Source organism: Xiphophorus maculatus, chromosome 22 (assembly GCF_002775205.1).
Source record: "Xiphophorus maculatus strain JP 163 A chromosome 22, X_maculatus-5.0-male, whole genome shotgun sequence".
Lineage (NCBI taxonomy): Eukaryota > Metazoa > Chordata > Actinopteri > Cyprinodontiformes > Poeciliidae > Xiphophorus > Xiphophorus maculatus.
Genome location: NC_036464.1, coordinates 14,601,243 through 14,623,432, shown reverse-complemented (window position 1 = coordinate 14,623,432; position 22,190 = coordinate 14,601,243). Strand labels below are relative to the sequence as shown.

General features: G+C 37.7%; 2 protein-coding genes across 6 annotated transcripts; one reads left to right on the top strand and one right to left on the bottom strand.

The window, feature by feature from the left end:
- Nucleotides 1–2,496: 2,496 nt before the first annotated feature.
- On the bottom strand, nt 2,497–10,510 carry LOC102232288 (redox-regulatory protein FAM213A-like). Of its 4 annotated transcripts, none has more exons than XM_023326885.1 (6): nt 10,329–10,510; nt 4,598–4,771; nt 4,043–4,134; nt 3,819–3,959; nt 3,383–3,547; nt 2,497–3,279 (listed from the first exon to the last, which is right to left on the bottom strand). In XM_023326885.1, coding segments are annotated over exons 1-6 (669 nt in total). In that variant the 5' UTR covers nt 10,330–10,510; the 3' UTR covers nt 2,497–3,183. The 4 variants fall into 4 exon arrangements, with proteins under 4 accessions (XP_023182653.1, XP_014325199.1, XP_023182654.1 ...); XM_014469713.2 differs by lacking the exon at nt 10,329–10,510 and adding an exon at nt 8,018–8,115; XM_023326886.1 differs by lacking the exon at nt 10,329–10,510 and adding an exon at nt 6,192–6,276.
- Nucleotides 10,511–14,088: 3,578 nt separating this feature from the next.
- On the top strand, nt 14,089–22,167 carry LOC102232030 (S-adenosylmethionine synthase-like). 2 transcript variants are annotated; one of them, XM_005801573.2, is made up of 10 exons: nt 14,090–14,360; nt 15,760–15,837; nt 16,902–17,024; nt 17,105–17,217; nt 17,755–17,898; nt 18,376–18,501; nt 18,586–18,678; nt 18,758–18,940; nt 19,028–19,161; nt 20,312–22,167. In XM_005801573.2, exons 1-10 carry the CDS (start codon nt 14,294–14,296, stop codon nt 20,412–20,414), a joined length of 1,164 nt encoding a protein of 387 aa, XP_005801630.1. In that variant the 5' UTR covers nt 14,090–14,293; the 3' UTR covers nt 20,415–22,167. The 2 variants fall into 2 exon arrangements, with proteins under 2 accessions (XP_023182873.1, XP_005801630.1); XM_023327105.1 differs by lacking the exon at nt 20,312–22,167 and having other exon boundaries at nt 14,089–14,360; nt 19,028–19,165.
- Nucleotides 22,168–22,190: the final 23 nt, after the last annotated feature.

Genomic DNA, 22,190 nt, shown 5'->3' with positions numbered 1-22,190 from the left:
TTACTGAACTAGTTATGTATAAATCCCAATATATTTTACTTTAACTCTCCAAAAACACTGTTGAACACTTGACACTGACCCTGACTTTCACCTCTGTCTTGCATGCTTTGACTGCTGGAAGCACAAATGTAAGGACAAGCCATGTTCTTGTTACTCTCCATGAATGTTATTGGTTTTGTTATGTACATTTAGACTTGTCAGTATTGGTGCACAGTATTTTTCTCCCTCTGTTTTGTATTGTTCAAAATGTTTCCTTGATGTAAGATGTATTTTACCGAGAGCAATAAAAACACGTGTTGCAGATGTTGGAACCAGAGTGAATGTGTAATATGTGAAAGCAGTGTGATGAAGGACAAGGAGCTAAAGCAAAGAGGCAAATGCGGAGTTTCTATGCATATTTGCATGTTTATCTTATTTGACCGGAAACTCCAGAGCTTTTCATAATTTTTAATAAACTGCGATGTTTTTACAGCAATCAGTCAGCCTTTGCAAATAGAAACTTCAAAAGAAATGCAACTTGAAAAGACTTCAGACTTATGCGGTCTTATCAGGTCTCATCACTGATGAGGCCTGATGTTGCGAGCTTGGAATTTATATTATTTTATTTTTTCACAGATTGAAGATTGATGTATTAACTTTATCAGTTACTGATATAACTGCTGGCCTATAGAGCAGGGGTCTCAAACTCCAGTCCTCGATGGCTGCAGTCCTGTAACTTTTAGATGTGCCTCTGCTGCACCACCTGAACAGAATAATTAGGTCATTAGCAAGGCTCTGGAGAACTGATCTACACAAGGAGGAAGTAATTAAGCCATTTCATTCCAGCGGTTTGTACCTGTGGCACATCTAAAAACTGCAGGACAGCGGCCCTCGAGGACTGGAGTTTGAGACCCCTGCTATAGAGTTATTGTAAACAAAGCTTTACGATCCTAGTTTAAAGGATATATCACTGTCAAATTATTTAAAGATGAAATAATCCACTTTTTAAAACATGCATGTTGTGTACAGAAGTTTAAATAAACCTGCACCCGCAATCATAAAGTAAATTCTTTAAACTAAAAGCTACCGTTGGTCCATTGACGACGGATAATAGCAAAGGACCCTTCAAGACTGCATGTGGATAAGCCGTTCAAGTCAGGTAGGGGCAGGACTACAATAATCCACCTGTAATGCCTGAATGTCCACCATGCCTAATATTTAAAACTACCATCTCAATAAGTGTCTGAAAACAACCAGAGTATTAATCACTGCTGGACTGATTTCCTGTACTGTGAAAATCTACATGCACTTACATGTGGACTGTTCTGGTACTTTATTTTATACTGTTATGCTGTGCATTTTTACATGCATGTAAATACGTCTTGTGGTTTAATCTGTTTACCCAAATGTGTGAAACGACATTACTGCATTACATGCGTCTGTGGGCCGTTTGTTTTTACTTTCTCCAGTGAAGCGCTCAGGGTTGGATCTGCTCCAGGTACCAGCAGTGGTTTGATTTATTGGGTTCCTCCTTTTTTTTTTTTTTTTTTTAATTTCCCACAAAATATTATGCACTCTCCCTATCAACAAATGTTTAAGCCACACCATACAAATAAAATGCACTTTTATACCATGCATATATTGTTACTTCATCATTTGACTCTTGTATCCATGAGTATATTGTGAATGTTACCTGGTAATGGATGAAGGAAATGGAAACTAGCTGTCTTGCTTACGGCATGTTTACATTTGAGGCGATTACAATGTCTGCTAATGTGACCCTTTCAAATCACATTAAGTTAGGAAATGGGAACAGCTTTCTATACTCTGTTTTCATTCAGTGTGGAATAAAAACAGTCGGGACATTTTGGCAAAATATAATGCACCTGGCAAAAGGAATATAGGTGAGGACATTAGAAAGTAAACCCTTTCTGAAGTTAATTTCAACATATCAAGAGATTTGACATTTCAGTGAAACTTGTGTTAAGTTTTCAACATAAATTTGGAAACATGCTTATTTCTTAAACTACAGATTGTCTGCTGGAGTGGTAAAAGTTCAGTAGAGTGGCTGTTTTGTTTTCTCTTCCACTTCAATGTCTTCTATTACAAAAAAAATCAATGAAGCATAACAAAATGTTAAAAACATAAGAGGTTAGAATATTGTTACAAAGCGCTGTTGCTGGGGTTTTGACATTTTGTTGTACAATCCAAAAGTATGCAGATATAAGGTGGAAATTTTGAATTAAGACTTGGAATAAAATAACTTTTAATTAGGTATGATGAACTTTAACTAAGAGGAATGCATGAGCTATTTTTGTTAATTTTATTTTTATGTTACGGTTCACTAGAAGTACAAAAAAGCATATAAGCAAGTTTTTTTCAAGATCTTTTAAAACAGCATTGTCTATGTTGAAATATTTTAGGGAATTTTTTTTTCCAATGACAGGTGCAGCACAAGCAAAGAAGAAAAAAAAAGATTCTGATATTGCTGCAGTGAAATGAACACACAAAAGCACCTGGGTTATAGTGATGATTTATTCATCTACAGATTGGAAGCACGTGTCCAGGTACAAACAGTACATTTCTCGCTCATGCACGAAAACACACTCGTACAAGTAAAATAAAACCTGCTTGAAGAGCCTCGAACACTCCCCAGCACAATGACAGCAGCTGAACCTGTGTGTGTGTGGGGGGGGCATCAAACCTGCTCCTCTCTGCACTGAGTTTAGAGTCAAGTTGTCATTATTTCACACACACAGACCAGACACTGCTGTCTGCAATGACCGAGGATGTTCCAGGTGCTGGACAAGGACGGACAAGTTAAGCTTTAACATGTTAAAGACATGACAACTATACCAGTTACATATGACGGACTGATAATTAAACATCACACTTCAATATGACATCAAGCCTTTAGATTGCAATAAGTAGTTTGGATCTTTTTTAAGCGATGCTTTGTTTTATAATCGCTCTACCTGAATCTTAATGTATCTGAAAGAAAGTACTTTACTCTGATTATCTATAATTACAAAAAAAACATATCTGTAATAAACATTCATTCTGTCCTGTGCCTTCAAATTCAATTTCATATCGAACAGCAAATTACTTGGAGGTATATTGCCATATTAGCCAACGTAAACAGACACTAATCGCAACTCAAAGTAGAATTATTTGTTCATTTTAGCTCTGATTGAAATCAACATTCTATTTCACTGGAACAATTTTCTGTGCCGCCTTTAGGACGTCTGCTGTGTCCACCTTGTCACCAAACTGCTTCTCTTTGTGCTCCAGGAGGATTCCCTGCAAAACAGCAAACACCGTTCAGAAGAATGTTTTATTTTTTTGTTGGTTTTTTTAAGCCACATGATAATAATGTGCGCTGTTCAGGAGACGGACAGATTACCTGATCTCCTGGTCCGATGACAAACACTCCTCCCAAGATGAAGCCCTCACCGAGCATGTTACCTTGGTAACCAGACCTCCAGGCCCGAATAAAGTTCTGCCACACCCCAAGCCGGATGAAGCCTAGCCCTCCCATCTTTCTCTGCAGTGGTCCATAGAAATGTTTCTAAAATCAAATTGAGTTCTGGTTAGCGCCTTGGAAAGAATCCATGCCAACATTTCATCACCTTTCAACAACAAGCTTCACCTTTCAGCATGACAGACCCTAAACATTCAGCCAGAGCTACAGTGGGAACTGAGATTCAGAAACTCTCCTAATATAACATTAATCTTGGGAATATTTATCAAAATTATATTGTCATACTGTGCTCAGGTAGGTATAAATTCAGGTACGTGAGAGGCTCTACAGTCAAAACTTTAAGATTCCAGCTGCTAACCATCTCATCTACGTAGATGTCCCCAGCGAAGTGCGGTCTGAAGTCCTGGATCTCTGAGCCGACGTTCTCTTTCACCACGGCAACCAGAGGGACCCCGAGCTCTTCTAGCTGGGGCTTCAGAGAGGACAGCTCAGAGGCCTCCTATGGATAGAAGAACATGAAGTCATGCGATGAATTTGAACTATTAATCTATGCAAGCATTGAAACGTCAAGTCTGACACTACCTCTCTGCACAAAAATCATCCAGGCCGCCGTACGGCCATGACCACCGCTCCATTCTTCTCCCACAGGCTCTTCGCTTTTATAACCTTCCCATCTACAGACAGAAAAATAGAGTCTTTACCCCATCCTGACATCTTAGTCTACATGTATAAATTGAATATATGTGGACTAAAGAAAAGATGAACTAGAAACAAATATGGGAGGCTAATGGTTTTGTTAACAATTTGAAGTTAATGTTTCATTTGAAGTTAATGTTTCATCTTTCCACCCTGAGCAAAAAAAAAAGAAAGAAAATCATTCAAATACGTCATTAGAGCCCCAAAGTTCCACTGCATTTATGTCAACTTTTATATTCACACTTATGACTGGAACAGTATATTGTAGTGATTATTAAAACATATTAATGTCACGTTAAAATGACACAACCCCAGTAGATTGCAAACATACAACCTTTAACAACTACACAAGTGATTCTGCTGCTGACTGAAACCTACACTTCTTTCTGACTGTCTCAACAATGGATTTACATCAAAACATTTTAATAGACATCATCCTACCGTCTGTGGTGGAACGCAGATCGGCGTCTTCGAGGTGCTCCAGCGATGCGCTTGCACCTTTAGGAAGACACATGTCAGTGTTGGCCAGGAAGATCCCAGCCAGGGCCGCTCCGACAGCGCCGATGCCCAGGGACCACATCCCCATCTCAATCAGGCCCCCCTCCAAACCGGACACTGCAGCAAAACACGGCAAAGCCATCACGAGAGAGTCAGAACACACCTCTCCTGCTCCCTCTTAAATACGACTCAACTAACTAAAAGAGGCTGGACTTAAAAATGTCTTCTTTTTTTTTGCAGTCGTTTCTGCTACGATGTGTCCCTGCAGAGAAAGCTTATCTTTTCTGAAAAGGAGAAGCTAAATCTTTCTGAGGCCAAGTGATCAACTAGGTCCAGCATGTTCCCTCATTGTCTTCTATGTATTTTTTTTAGAGTGTGATTGTGATCCTTCCCGCCAGCAATATCTCATTGTACTCTAATCTAAATCTCACTTATGAGATTAGAAAGCTCAGCTACACATCAGATCCTTCGGACAGTGGCTGCTGTTTGTCGAAAAACCGCTTAAAGGCAGCCGACACTAAACTTTCATGGACTGAAATTTACCCATTTTAAAATGACCTAACATATAGTTATACAATTAAATGCAGATATTCGTTCTCCAGTTGTACCGACCTAATCTTATTTTCTTTGCTATGACTTCTTAACTACACCAGCAGAAAATCAATAAGAGTAAACATTTTCATTTTAAGGTCACCTTTCATATCACAATGTTTATTACTCTTAATAAAACAAAGAAATAAAAATTTGCATCAAACTAAATAACATCTGTTTTGGCTAGAACAACTCCTCCAGACTACAAAGTAGGACAACACTGGGTAATCATTACACCACAGACAACAGCTAATTGGTGCAGGAGTCAAATATGTTCTTGCCTGAGGTGATCTTGTTTGGATCAGGACTTGCTCTGGCTTTGCTTTGGTGAAACTGAGCAGTCTGGCTCTTTAGAAACTGAGGGCCGGCTGTGACGGAGCGGCTCGCCAGACGGAGGGCAGAGCAACGCAGGGGAAGCCTCCAGCTCAAAGCCGCTGAACATCTGGACAGAGCCAGCATGGTGGCAAAAGTCTGAGCCTCTTACTACACACACACACACACCCTCAAGATTTCACTGGAAGACAACAAAAAACAAAACTTTTTTTCTTAACAGCATAAACTGAACCAAGTTTCTACTGAGGCTCAACTTCAAGGTAAATTTATGTGACAGGGTTGGAAGACTAAGAAGAAGAAAAGGAATTTCACACCTCAAAACTTGTGGTAAAAAGTGCAACAACTCTCTTAACAGGAATAGCGGTGGCTGTTATCTTGATGCAAGTAAAATGCAAATGTTGTCCATCTGTGCGCACGCTTCCTTTTACATTCTAACCTCGTGCATCAACATGAAGTGCACGGAAAGACTAAAAAATAAGATGCTGCAATCATATCTAAAACTATGTTAGAATAAATTATGACACAAGTCTGGCTCCTATATCTAAACAGCTATGACATAAGAAGCTCACTAACTTTTCTCTGTAGTCAAAGGGAGAAAAAAATCCTCTCTTACTTCTGCTTCAGCTCATCCGTTGTGAAACGCAAAGTATCTGAAAATGCATCGAAGTCACTGGGCTTTATAACACAGGGGACAAAGGAGGAGAAAAGATCACCAGCCAATAGAGACGCTAGCCAAACAAGGAAGAGTTTGAAGACTAGCACTAAAAAGTATTTAGTGCTACACACATTGCATTGTCACACAACACTGAACACAGCCACACTGTATTCATCCTATCCCAACACACATCCAAGATCCAATCCTGCACTAAAATCTTCTTCCATGCTAAAACCATTTATTTATTTACTTCTCAGTGGCCTAATGACTGTAGTCGCCAGAAATCATCAGAGGACATTATTATAGAAACAAAACCAGAACATAAACCAAACCAGTTATGGTGTTAATAGAACCTGGTCTGTGACTGAATAGTAGTGTGTTAGTATGCTTGGGCGAACATGCATTTCTGAGAAAAAAATACAAGAACATACGATGAGATTAATATATACAGCTTATGCAATAGCACAGTTTCTCTCAAAGGTTTACACAACCCTTGTAGAAATATCAGGTCTTAGTGACATGTAGTGAAAGTGAAATATGGAAATTCACCAGAGGAAATTAAAATAGAAAAAAAATTAATCAAAGCTTCCAATAACATATTTGCATACATGTACATACTTTTAACCAAATACTTTGTTGGAGCACCTGCTGATTCAGTTTCAGCATTCAGTCTTTTTGACTCAACAGCTGTCATTAATTATAGTGAATGTGAATGAGTTCAAACTGAAATTAGATGTGCTCTAATGAGTTTACTTGCACATACTACTAAAGGCTAAGCCAGACTCTACTGCTAAATCTGACTGATAAAATGAAGCGGTCACTCGAAAACGGCCGGGATCACTGGGCAGATATCTTCACATGTTTTGATAAAACGAAAAGCACAGCAAGACAGAGTGAGCAAGTATTGCTAAATCAAAATGTGGAATGCAGGTAGACTCCAAATAAAAAGATTAGATGCTGAAATTGGTTCAAAAAAGTGCTTAAACAACATTATGTTGACTCAACACAGTGAATAAGCTATTGCTTGTTCCCTGTGTTGTTTATTTATTCATTTCTTTTAACAGATTTTCTTTGTAGATCAGCTGGAGGAAAAATGTCAGTTTATTTGTGGAAAAAAGTACGGAAATAACTTACATGGGTCAAACTTTTTTTTACACCAAAAAACCTGAGGTGTGTTTTGTAAGCCACTAATTTATACAAATAACATTGTTATCATTTAAATGCATTGTGCAAATCTCTCTTTATATATATATTTATGCTAACATTTATTTTGATCAAACAGATATTTTATTTTTTGTAAAAAATGTTGAAATTACGTTTTCACGTGACAAGAACATAATCTCAAAAATAAGTACTTTAATATCTCAGCAGATTTTTTGTGCACACCAACATTGGGCTACGTATGTAGCTCAATGCAAGCTAACAATAAGCTGATAAATAACCCCTTTGTCTATGACCTTGATACTCCTGGCACATAATCAAACCCACAGTATCAACCTAAAGAGTTAACAGAAGAGTTTACATTTATAGCTTAACCCTGTTAAGCTACAGTAATATCAAATGTTGCTACATGTTAAGTAGGCTTGTCTCTTGCAGCCCTGTACTGTAAAGCTGTAACTGGTATAACAGGTTCAATGGCGTCTATAAATTAGGACAGAGCGGCACAGAATAGACACAAACTCTTTGGTTTTATCCTGGGCTAAAAAGTACCAAATGCTGAAGAAGGAAATGCAGATTTTTTTCAACACAGTAACAGTATTGTTAAGTTCAGAAGTGTATGTTACCTTAATTTTGACACACCAGTATGAATGACGTTTCATGAAACGCCGCCTCGGTCACAGACGTACTCTGAGTAAACAGAACCCGGCCGGCGGCGCAGGCGTACTAAACGATCGTCAGCACAGGCTTAACTAATCGAAACAGATGCCTGGAAAAGTCGATGCGAGACGTCAACGGGAATATTTGAACGGTGACTTACATTTTCACATTTTGTCAAATTACTACAAAATCTGATTAGCTTATTTTTTTTTTCTTGGTTGAGGGCCGGTGGGATTTTAAACGATAACTATGATGCGGAAGGAAATTTATGCATTGTTGTCAGATTCTTTTGAAAATAAAATTCACTGAAAAAATAAAAATAATTGTCTTTTTTAATTTTATCTACTTTGGTACATTTATCAAGTTTTTAATATTTTTCTTACCTCATTTTGCAGCTCACTACACTCACCGGTTTAGTTTAGTTTTTTTTCTGTAATAATATAAGTAGCTGCTGAGGCCGTGAGGTTTGGAGCAACACTCCCCTCTGCTGGAAGTTAAGAAGGTGAAGACGGAAAAGATCTTTGGTCTAATAATGTAAAACTGAATATTCGCATTTTTTTTCCTTTACATTTATAGCTATTTAATAATGGCTAGTAAGAACATATTGATGTTCTTGCGATTTTCAATTTGACCAATTGTTTAGTAGGACAGACAAAAAACCTGCATCAAATTTGACCTCTGCCATCGTGTCCAACCTTTTCTTTCAATATTGCTCTATATTTTCTTCATCCATCTTCCCATGAGCTCCAATTAGTTCCCTTGGCCCTATTTTATCCCTACTTAAGAAAAGCATCCTCACAGCATAATGCTAATGCCAGTGTGTCACTATGTTGACACATAGTGGTTCTTATTGAGGTGCATTGTTTGTTTTCCTTTGTTTTTTGTTTGATGGTTTGTTTGCTGTACTTAAAATCCAAAGAATCCCATCAAAGTTTGGGGTTGTAATGAGACAAAAATGTGAAAAAGGTCAAAAGAGTCTGAATACTTTTGCAAGGCCTTCTAAAGGGAACCTAGTTACTGCGTTGCTAACACAATGTTTTCAGTATTGGGTTTTCATCTATTGATGCAGCTCAAGACATGGTTCAAATAAAATCATCCTTTGTGAAGCCTCTCAGTTTCCCTTATTCTGTTATGAGAGAATGAGTCTGCTTTCTGAGCCCAAGGCCTTACATGTCATTTGCCTTACATTATGAGTCATATCTAACTCTTGGTCTAAGCCGATTTACTCATAAAAGGGTATAGAAGAAAAGTGATCCTGTCTTTATTTTAACTGTGGCACTACAACTAAGAGAATAGATTGCTTGGCTGGTTTTCTAACTCGATTTAAAACTGTTACTTATTTATGACTATTTTTACAATCACGGTGAAGATAGCAGTTTTATTAGTGAAGCCATTGATAACAATAGTGTATGGTACAGTAAAGAAGGGTCAATGGTTTTCAGGTTGAAGGTATGCTAACACTCTGCCTCCACACTGTAAATACTTTATTTATAGTAAAACAATTAACATTTTTCACCATGTATCTTTTGTAAATTAGTCAACTGAAGTAGCTGTTTGCTGTTGCTGCATTGCTCCTTTAAAGTCTGAGAAGACAGCGTACTACAGGAGATATACATTGGTAATATTTCATTCATTCGTGGCAGCTTCACTCAGGAATGTGCTGAAGGTCCAAAATGGACTGGAACAGAGATGAGATAGAGTGACACTCCTCTAGGCCAGCTGCTGTGCTCCCTCTGGCTCCTCTACATGCTAACGGTTCAACTTGTGGAACAATTTCAAAGCATCTACTTTGAAACACAATAAATCACTGTTAGATTTAACTTTTAAAAATGAGAGATTTCGGCATTTAATTCATCAGTCAAAAAAAGTGTATTATATATACATTTATTATGAAAAGGCACAGTGTGAGTATATCCTTATCACTCAGAAGCACATATATAAACAAATGTCTCACAGCCACTACTTGGACCTGATCAGCTTTGGCATTAAGCTTGTGGGACTAACAGCCAATTGCAGCAAAGGATTTGCACCCCACCTCCTGGAAATAGTTTCTGCTGAAAAGCATTGGTTAACTTATCAACTTCTTACAATGCTATTGAAGCCAGTCAAAAACCAATGAGATTAGCTTTGAAAGAATGACCAGGTTTATGATTGTGTCAGTTTGAGTTTATCCCTTATTTGTCTTTTGTTTGTTGTCAACTAACTACTTATATAACAAGTTCCCCTCAGTCTTTCCACCATACAGTTTATATGCAGGCTTGGTGCGATCCCACTTACTCTGTTTGCTCCAGATGAAACCAGTTCGACGCCAGGCGAGCCCAGAGATGCAAGTTGTGGGTGAAAACTGAGTGTCCTTGAACTTGAGGAAAGACTAGCAGGTGTTAACAACCCCTGAAGTCCCGGGCCCTTATCTTGTCCTGTTCTGTCAAGTTTCAGCCTGGCGTACTCTCATGTGGTCTTTGACCCGGTTTTTAAATTGAAACTCGTCAGTGTTTATTATGACGCACAGTGCCACCAAAAGTATTTGCACTCCTTGAGTATAAGTGCTGTGAAAAAAATACGTTAGTTTGGCTAACGTTTTGTCTTGATAAATGATTTCCTTTAAAAATTGTATTTTGTATCAGTTACTCAGGTTGACCTTGTCTGATATCAACATTGTGTGATGATCGGAAACATTTAATCAGGACAAATGATCATACAGAACAAATCCATGTAAGAGCAAAACAAATCTAAAAATCCAAGTATTGTATCAAAAGTAGTTCACCCCATAAGTCAATATTTTTATAGCAACCTTTGATGAAGTCACAATGTGTACATATTGATGTTTTTGCCCATTTTTTGGTAAAATAGCTCAACCTCAGTCAAACTTGATAATAAGTATCTATGAACAAATGTCAAGTCTTGCTGCAGATTATTTAGTCAATCATTTTCTCATAAACTCTGAAATGTTTTTTTTTTTCATTCCATGCAAAATAAAAAGCGTCGCACAGCATGATGTTACATTTTCAGATGATGGACTGAGCAGATATTCAAAGGTTTTGATTTTTGTTAGATAGTATAATCAACTTTTAAACTGCTCAGATACCTTCTTCATGGTCTGCTTTTTAACTGAATAACTGAATATGGTGTACTACAATGTACTCAAATCTTAGAGATGCAATAATTGTTTGAAACTCTGTGTGTTCCTTCTATGCACATAATTCTTCTCACTCCTCATAGTCACATTATTCAGACTTCAAGCCTGTCTGAACTCTGATATCAGTAATCTTTCAACATGACTAGAACAATCTTACCGGAGTTAAAAAAAAAAAAAAAAAAGTCCCATTCCCTGTCAGTCATTAACAGGTTCTTTGATGCATAGTCCCTATTTTAGAGGGTGTTTAATGTTTGCATACATAACCAGTGTGGCTTGTCACTGTTTTTGCTACAGTAGCAGATTAGAGGCAGGTAAAAACAGACTCTGGCAGAGACATGCGATCCTGCGGCGCTTGCTCTCTTTAAGATCAAGAGGGAATTTTATGTCTTCTCTAGTTTTATCTAGTTGAGGTTTGTTACGTTGACCCACACACAACATTGACCTCTGATTATTTGTATAGTGTTGTTTTCTTTCTGTCCTGAAGCACACTTGATTGTAACAGCTGGAAAGTTACGAAATCACTATTGAAAATCTACATATCAACATCAAACACTTACAGAGAGGCTCCTCAAGATTTTTTGTAGCATTAGTAGGTCTCACCTTGTGCATAGAATAGTACTATATGTAACATTAAGATTTGTAAATGTTTACACAAACATTGCTAAAGTAAAGTATACAAATAAAGAAGTGTGTGTAATTTCAATCAGTTGATTGGATTTTCTGTTGGATTTTGTATCTCTCATGCTTCTGAAATGTGAAACATTAGTAATAATGCAGCGCGGATAAATACCAGACATATAACTCCCTCTTAGCAGTGTAAACATTGGATGTTCTGCACTGAAAAGAAACCTGTATTAAAAATGTATTAAAAATTACAAATGTGCATGCCACTGTGAAGCCTTGAATAGTTTTTATTTCTAGTGTATTTTTGCAGTATAAAAACACATGTCAATAAGTAAAGGCAACAGACTCACAACATATAAGTTTGATTGATAAACCAGTTAGATAAAAACACAGATGCTAATAAGACTCTATCAAATATTGTCTTTATTAGCTGTGATCAGTTATGTTCAAGTGTTCATGTTACAAATGACTAGCATTAGCATGTAAAGGGCTAATGTTCTCTTAAGTAAGCAAACTAGTTTTCTTGTCTTGTCTCTTGTAAGTGAAATTTAAATCACAGGTAGCTTTTTGTCACAAAAATATTTTTCTTACATCTGTTCCAGAGCGGGCCGTAAACCCATAAAGAAAGTGTTGAATTTTATTCTCTCGAGAGAACTATTTAAAATTCTCGTCTCATTTCACACGGCCATCCACAGCTGAAATTAGAGCCAGATGACAGAAAAATAGAGAAAATCTCTGTTTATGCTACAGTCAGGAGGGATCAGCTGAAAGTGCCTTGCAAAAGTCTTCAAAACCCCTTGAACTTTTTCACGTTGTTACATCCGCAAGCTTCAGTGTATCACTGTATTGACAGATCAACAAATAGTGGTGAATAATTATGAAGTTGAAGGAAAATTGAGGACTTTTGCATTTTTATGATAAAAAATAGGTTTTATCCCCTCAGTGAATGCTTTGTTGAACAGTCTTTGCAGTTTCCAACAAGTTTTCTTGCAGGGCTGCCCTCTATTTATTCCTAGAAACAGTGCAATTTGGTGCACCAAAGTTTGAGGATATTAGACTTAAGTGAGGTGAGAGCATATGCATCCTTCACATGAAGATGTTCATTTAAAATCCATTTTTTAAAACCATGCTTTTATCAAAGTAACTATCCTAAGCTTATTTATGTATGTGATATTATCCCCAATATTTTTTTTTTCAAATTTGGAATGATAATTATAGAGCATAATTTAAAAATATAAATATCAAAAACTTAAAAATTGTCTTTCAGCTCTGTTTTAGGAAGTTAGCAATTATTAGTCGCAGCCAGTAATTAAGTTTGGAGCAAACAGTCCTGCGTTGTCTAGAAGCTGTTTTCTGTAAAATCCCGGCCCGAGGCTCTTGTCTTCATCGGTGACTGCAGAATACACAGAGCCATATCCTGACAGAAAATCAAATAATGAAGATGTGTCTCAGATATTTCTCTGGCTTTCAGTTGACTCAGTGTGTCTGTGTTTTTGCAGAAAATTACAATTCGTCAAAGGGTTCAGGCGAAGCACACTTTTGGGGAGTCATTCACAACTTTGCAGTTACCACCAACTAGAGACACCCTGCGCTGCAAAAGTAATCACACTCCTTCAACTTCACATTTTTTCACAGCTCAAAAAACACAGGGCATCCTTTATTATGGGTCCATGCATTTACTAATTTCAACAGTCGGGGTACAAATTACAGCTCACATCCAATATCTTACATGGTTTAGTTAAAATATGTAGCCTCAGGAATGATCAAAGGTAAGAAACATTGAAATTAAAAATCAAGAATATTAGACTACTTTATATTTATACCTTTGAAAAAATCAAAGAAGAGCTTCAGAAGTCTAACTAATGATAACTGATGATTATTTCTAGAAATTATTTATAAGTTGCCGCAACACAAAATATTTTAGACTCAATAATCTTTAAAGCTCGACTTATTTTGGCCATGAACAGAAACAAATCATGTCTGGTGCTGACAGCAGCCACCTTCTCTTTTCTTCATGTTTCACTACAGGCTGGTTCAACCTGGCTGTTCATGACTCTGTCCAGAAAGGATCATTCACCATGAAACAGAGCAGCTAACGCAGGTTAAAAACCACAAACACACACCAGAGCATCACACTGAACACAAAGGGTTAACAAGCCATATCTGTGAGCTGAGCTGCCCACCCATCATCCACTCCCCCCCGGAGTGGACTGTACCATGGCTTCACGTGACATGTATATGTGTGTGTGAGTGAGTGACAGAGAGTGTGTGTGTGTTTGTGCGCGTCCCCCTGAGCCATATATATTGAACCATGTGGACTCAGACGTAGAGTTTTGCAGGACAGACCTTCCTTTGGCTACAGGGCTTGCGACTTCCAGATCCTTGATACTTAAGTGAAGAGAAGCAGCAGGAATATAAATCTGCTTTTAAGTCCCTGTTGGAAATCAAGAGGCCTTGCAAAATAACAGTTCCTGCAGGAAAAATGAGTGATAAACTGGACGACGGCTCTTTCATGTTCACCTCAGAATCTGTAGGAGAGGGACATCCAGGTGAGTTTTTGATTGAGTTTACACATGTAGAACGTAAAATCAGATTCTTAGTTGAAGAAAGTTTTCATAACTTGTAAAATGTCTCTATTACCACAATTGAACATTGTAGTTTCTTTTAAACTGTGTCGTTTCAGATTGAACTCATGTTCAAAATTATTCTGCAGAGTTGGGTCTTTACTCTTGAGGCATGTTTGGTATTTCATTCACAGCAACATGTGTTTATGACCCCATCATCTTTCACCTATGGGAGAGCAGATGCATGTTCAGCAGCCTGGTGTACGGTTGCACGCTAAATAAAAAAGACAGCGTTACGTAGCATTTACAGGAAAATTTGTTTAAATTTTAGCCTAAAAGATGAAATGTAAAGTTCACTCTGACCTGCAGGTTGCTGTGTGTGAAGGACAATCATTCACCCCTTGTCAATGTTTTGTAATCCTTTTACAAATATGTAATCTTACAAAGTCCTCTGTGCAGAATCGATAATCAGTAAATGCAGTTCTGTGGTAAACAACAAGTGCAACTTTAAGCCCTTAGTTCTGCACTAAGCTTTTCCTATCACCTCTTTGTTTAACATGTGTCTTAGTTGAAAATTATTTCCATTTGCAGTAGTTTGTGATCTTTATGGAAAGCAGCAGCAGCTGATAACACACCTCAAAGTCTGGTCTGTTCCCACACACAATGATTATCTTTTCAGGGTTCCCAAATGTTCAGACAGTTTGAGCAAACATGAAAAAAACAAACCTTCTGTCCAACACTTTCTATGGTGTTCTTAAACTGTCGACAAGCTGAGTTTCTGCAGAGTCCACCCGGCCAGATGTTGGGGTTGTTTCTGATGTAACCTGTTTATTGCGTTGCTTCAGCAAGATGACAAAGAGGAATGAATAGGGTGGCTGGAGAGGCATTGTCCCCCTCTGCTGCACTCAGACTCAACCAGCCAAACACAAAGCATCTTCTGTTTGAAATGAAAACGTGTGAGCTCTGAGACAAATATGTTATTAATATATTAATAAAGTTGTAACAGCTTATTTGTGTTTTGGAAAAAAAAACAGGATCAACTTTTGTCAAAGAAACAAAACTGAAATCTCAGTTTAATCACAATCTGAGCAAATGATTTCTCTATTATGCTGGAAATGATGGTCGACGCCCGCCCTGTGGCGGGCATGACGTCATGTTTCTGTGTGTGTTTTTTGCTCCAATGTGATAATAAATTTTGTCAAAATGAAACAAACACTGTAAAATCACAAAGTTTAGGATGTTCTGAAAATAATGATACCAAACAAGGTAAGGTAAATACTTTTTATGGTGAAAATATAAGGGTAAATTCAAAATTAGACCAAAACGGCCATTTAGACCCAAGACTCCAAAGGGTTAAGTTTAAGCCTTGTAACTTTGTCAACAGATAAGATTTGTGACCAGATCAGTGATGCAGTCCTGGATGCACATCTGAGGCAGGACCCAGATGCTAAAGTGGCCTGCGGTAAGTCAGCTAGAATTCACAACCATCTCATGTTCTGTTTATAAAACTGAGATGCCAAGAAATATCCAGTATGTTGTCGCATCGCAATATTTTCTATCAGCTTTCTTTTTATTAGTGTTTGAAGACACGATGCCATTGAAAATAAAACTCCCACATCATCTTCATTTACATTTAACACAGCAGCACAGCAGTATCGTTGACTAGGCAAGACAGGGTTTGTTTAGGACAAGTCCAAAGATTCAGCAGTAGAAACAGTGCTGCTTTCACAAGCCACGTAAATTGCACAAGTGCAACGCTGCAGCATATAAAATTTAACTACAAGTCAAAAATGGCACAAATTACTTATTATTAATGTTGGATAATTCTAAGCAAGACAGTAGAGATGTTTTACTTGCCTTGGCATGTTGGACTCTTGGCCTAGCTTTTGGTTATTTCAGCTAAGTAATTATCTGATCACTTGTGAGCCCTCATAGAGCATTGCGATACAATTTTCAGATGATTTGTTACTCATTTAATATGAAAAAGTCACATAGTAGAAAAGTACCAGGTCCCAGGTCAATATGCAGCACAACACTATGAATTTCACCCTATTAATCTATTAATTCTGGTTTACATGCACCACTCTGAATGGTAGCACATCAAAAGTGACACGTTTCAGAAACCTGACTGGGCTTGATCCTTCCAAATGAACTCCACCATTTCATTGTGTTTAGACCCACGTAACATGTTTTTCCAATATCCCATCATGCATAGTCAGCTTGGAAACGGTGTAACAACGGTTTCGTATTGTTGACAAAGAATAGTACAATTTCAGTTTAGCTGAGTACTTAAACTCTGTAGATACAAAGTTAGACCAGATTTCAATTCTGACTTCTTTTTTCTTTTTAGATTACTTAAAGTTCATCACCGTTTTCTTTATTTTTTGAGTTCTGTCCCAACAACTTTGACAAAGAGGTTTCAGAAAGGCGACCCACTAAGCTCGGGAGCAGCCACCCCAAAGCCTGCAGATGCTGTAGCATCCTGGAAGATCTTCCTGATTCTAATGAATCCATTGTGATTGACAGAAACTGTGTGTAAGACCGGCATGGTGCTGCTCTGTGGAGAGATCACGTCTCGGGCCAACGTGGACTATCAGAAGGTGGTGAGGGACGCTATCAAACACATTGGGTACGACAACTCTGAAAAAGGTGAGGCATATGACACAGAAAGCAACAGGATAGAGGATCTCATGTTGTTAGTGTCTTTAACCCTGAGTTACCACCTGCAGGTTTTGACTATAAGACATGTAACGTGCTGGTGGCTCTGGAGCAGCAGAGTCCAGATATCGCTCAGGGTGTCCACATTGACAGACGAGAAGAGGACATCGGAGCAGGAGACCAGGTGGGCAAGATTTCACTTTAGTTTGATATCAAAGCTATGATGTGAAACATTAAATGTAAAAGATGCTTGACTTTAGTACTACAATGAAGCACCTATGATGCAGCACTTTTTAAAGTGTTTAAATACTTTCCTCCAAGCACAATTTGGCTAAAAACTTCTAGCATGTTTTATAAATAATATGAAAATGTGGTTGAAAATTGAAAAGACGTGCACACAAAGACTTTGATTTTTAAAACTGGTTGCAATGTTGTTAGGGTTTATCAAACCGACTAACTGGGTCAAGGTTGCTTAGGCTAAAATCAGCATGAACATATGAGTAAAAAAGTGGGCAATGTTTAAAAATATTTTCACATATAGCCATAAAAAAAACCTCATCCACAGTTGAGACAGTCTCCTGTAGCATCATACAGGATGCTTCAGCATGACTTAATCAGTCACTTTCTAAAGCGCTTCAACTTTGACTTTGACATTGTAAGAAGCTTATAAGTATAATTTCATATATTCTGCATTTCTTCTGACTCTTTCCATCCCTTGCAGGGTCTGATGTTCGGCTACGCCACAGATGAAACAGAGGAGTGCATGCCTCTCACCATCGTCCTGGCTCATAAGCTAAACGCAAAGATGGCGGAACTGAGACGCAATGGCACAGTGCCCTGGCTGCGCCCGGACTCTAAAACACAGGTAGGATTGCCTGCTGAATTACTGCAAATTTCCTAAGTTCACTCTTGGAAAAACCAGGCTTTACCAGGCTTTCTCTTAAATTATTCCTTTTTTTGTCTCTGAAGATTATATGGGCATGTTCTCTCATATTTCATCCTTCTGAAATATGAATAAATGAGTAACTAATTGTTATAACAAATTAACTTGGTGAATATAGTAAGGCAATTTCTTCAAATCGCAAAAAGGAAAAGAGAAAACGAGTATTTCATTGTATGATGTAATGCCTTAAGGCAGCATTGTGTTAAAACAATCCCACTTCTGCATTGAAAATAACTGATAAAATTGTGAAACACGTCAGAAATGTATTACCACAGAAAACACACTTCTGCTTTATTTGTTTGCATCTAAAAAAAATGACATTGTGCATAAAGGAGACACATAAACAAGATTCAAATCGCATCTTTATGCAAATTTTTTGACTTTGTGTTTGTCTCACAGGTGACGGTACATTATGACCAGAAGGATGGAGCTGTGGTGCCTAAAAGAGTCCACACCATCGTTATTTCTGTCCAGCATGACGAGGGCATTTCTCTGGAGGAGCAGCAGAGGGTCCTGAAGGAGAAGGTACTCACCCTTGTAGACTCAGACAAACATGTTCAGCAGATTCATTCATAAGTGCTAATTCACTGGTGAAATGTTTCCCATCAGGTGATAAAGGCCGTGGTTCCAGCTAAATATCTAGACGACAAAACCGTGTACCATCTCCAGCCAAGTGGCCGCTTTGTCATCGGAGGACCGCAGGTTGGAGCAAGAGATAAAGATAAAACAAAATTAACTGCTAGATTTCTTTTGTTCATGCTCCACTTTTGTTGACAATCAGGGAGATGCTGGTGTTACAGGCAGAAAGATTATTGTAGACACATATGGAGGCTGGGGAGCTCACGGCGGCGGGGCCTTCTCCGGCAAAGATTTCTCAAAAGTGGACCGCTCAGCTGCTTACGCCGCTCGCTGGGTGGCAAAGTCTTTGGTCAAAGCAAAACTGTGCAGGAGAGTTCTGGTTCAGGTGAGCGTACAGTACCAGTTCAGTCTCTGCACATCACTGATAGCTTTGCTGATGAAAATGTAATTTTAATCTATATGTCTTCTTCAGGTGTCTTATGCTATTGGAGTGGCCCATCCTCTGTCCATCTCGTTGTTCACATATGGCTCCTCTCAGAAATCAGAGTCAGAACTTCTCAAGATTGTCAACAAGAACTTTGATTTGCGCCCCGGAGTAATAGTCAGGTAGTCACACAGCTTTTTATGTCTCGCAGAGTTTATGGAAACCTTTTAAAGTTTTCAAGTGAACATAAGATAAAACACTCATCTTCAGGTCAGATTTCAAATAAAAATTAAAATCTGTATCTGCATCTCTAATTGTTCTCTCTCTTCTTTTTTTTTGAGTCTCAACTAATCAATAAAAATAATCCAGTAATAAAATTATATATAAAATAATAATCTGCAAGAAAAAGGTAATGAAATGAGATCTACTAAGAAGTTTTTGGATGTTTAAGATGTGGCTGTTTTCTCATGACACCACTGGGTGGCGCCAGCTGTCATCTTTTGGCTTAAGATGAATATTTTCCACATAGCAGTGGTCTGCAATCGGTTCCAGACCCACATGCGGCTCTTTAGACTTTCCACGGTGGCTCCTAATAAAACACTGTGAAAAAATGTTACACTGATGTTGTTCTAGATATAAAGGAAGCAGGAAAGATTTGTGGTACTTTTATGTGTTTTATGCAATATCCGCATGTGTCTGTTTACTTTCCGAACAGGGTTGCTATGCAGGGTTGTCTTTTATTAAAACAGAAAGAAATCAAGGAAAATAAGAGCATTTATTTATGTGTCCAGAATGAATTTCCTTCCAATAAAACATCTGAAATTCTTAAAATAAGTTGCTATAGACAGATTGCTCCTTGGATGTGTACTTCCATTGTGTACATGGTTGCCGTGATGTCAGCTATTTTTTCCTCCTGTGTCTTGTTGTTTTCCATAAAAAACAAAACAGTTGGTCTTATTCTAGTCCACCTCAATCGATGTTACTATTTTAACATTAATTTCATTCAAATATCTGCTACTGTGTCTGAACTATGTTCAATTAATGCTAAGTCTGCTAGCAACAAAACAAAGCTCACATTCAGCTTACTTATTATTGAAAACTTCAAATGTCATCCCCGTTTGGTCTGCTTGGCTTTTTACATGAGATACGCACATTTCTTGACAATTCAGGTTTAGGTGCTATGTTGTGGTTTCAGGTTTTTTTGCCAGTTAACAAAAAATATTTTAGGTGGAAATGGGAATTGTGTTGTGTCAGGCTGTGTTATCTTGCCTCCACAAGACCTCTGTGTAATTCATCTTAACCAATACTGCATTTCTTCTGTATTGTGTTCAGGGATCTGCAGCTGAAGAGGCCGATATACCAGCAGACGGCCTCGTATGGCCATTTTGGACGACCAGAGTTTTCTTGGGAGGTGCCTAAGGAGCTTGTTTATTAAAAACTTCTTGTCGGTCACCTGGAAGAGCGATCAAGATAATTCTTTATGGACTGTAATGTCCGACTCATTCAGATGCATAATTAACTCAGTCAGGCCAAAGAGTCCGTTTCCAGTGAAACGGAAGCTCCACTTCACTCCCTTTGAACAGAACTGAAATTACTAGAAGTATAACTTTCAGCTTTTTATTGTACATTGGTTGATCTTAACTTGCCTAAGGTCTGTACCAAAACCAAACTTAGAAAAAATAGGTTCAAGTTGCTTAAGGGTCTCAAGTGGTGGAAGGTTCTTTCATGAGAGGAGTTTTAATGTATAGGCGGTCCAAAGCAAATGATGAAACCAGCTTCTCAACAATAAACAATAAAAAACACTCAAGATTATCACTTCCTTACAACTACCTGAGGAATATTGTTTTTAGAGGGCAGTGTAATGCAATGAAACAACCTCAACTTTTAACCCGAACCAGGTGCTTCTGACAAATCAGAAAATGCAAACAGTTTTCATCGCATTAACTCAGCGGAGAAAGATTAAAAGTAACATTGCAACTTATATTTTCACGCTCTTTACTGTTTCCTGTATATGTCCTTGGCTGTCTAAACCTTGCAGAAACATTAACATTGTTTCTATGTCAACAAAATCCACTAGATGGGATCATCTGTATCTTTTCATTTTTGCTCTTAGTGTCGCTCAATTAAGGAAATTGTCAAACAACTGAACCTTGCTTTGTTTTGGGACTTTGTGACAGGCAAAACTGAAGCTAAATCGTTTAGTGGACCATCAACATCTTAATTTATTTCCAAACTCACCCAATCTTCCGTGTTGCAGATGTAAAATTCCCTTCATTTATACAGACTTCTCTACTTGTTGCTTTTCTGAATGTGAGTTTGCTGCATCATGAAATCTCTTTGCCGTCGAGCAAAGAGATCACTGAAACTCTCCGTCATGGCATTAAATCTCCTGATTTAGAGAAAAATAGGGAGGGTTACTGGGAGATTTTCTAAAGGGCATTCAGACATTTTAATTTTGAGCTATCTTTTTTTGTTTAATCCATTTGAAGAGACTGTAGATGTACTAAGTGCAAGTGTGCTCATCTGCAGCCAACAATGTGTATATAATAGAGGTTTTCCTCTATTTTGAGGTGTCAGTCATCTGTGCCATCCTCTGCCAGCTTTATAGGCAGAGAAAATGGACAATGTAAATAATAAACCAATAAAAGGAGAACAGATGTGAACAACTATCTGCAGGTATTTTATTTTGTAGAGGATGATGGAGAAAATCTTATTTTTCTATGAAATACTAATATAATGGAAGATGGCACGAATATTGCTACATCTATAGATACATTTAAAATAAATGTAAATAAAACAAGTTCACTTCATACTTTCCTATTTTTGAGTAGTTCAGAGTTTCTGTTCCCCTGAGGTAAATACATAACATAGAACTGGTTTCTTTAGCCACTTGTAAAAAAAAAAGAAAAGGGAAACACAAGAAAAGATATGCAAGTAAGTGTTGTTCTTTATAAGCCAGAAAAAGGCTAATAGAGTCTTGAGGTCTTCATAGCAATTCCCCTTGAGTCACTTGCTGCATTTCTTGATTTGTTTTTTTTTTTTTCTAAATTAACTAAACAAGTTGGGATTTTTCAAAAAGATTTTGTCTGCTATGCTTCTTCCAATGTAATTTATTTTAAGATATTCTTACAGATATTCTTTACCTGTGGTGCAAATAAACACGTCTGTCACTGTAGACGGTGGAATTATGTGTGCCTGTTTGTTTTTTATT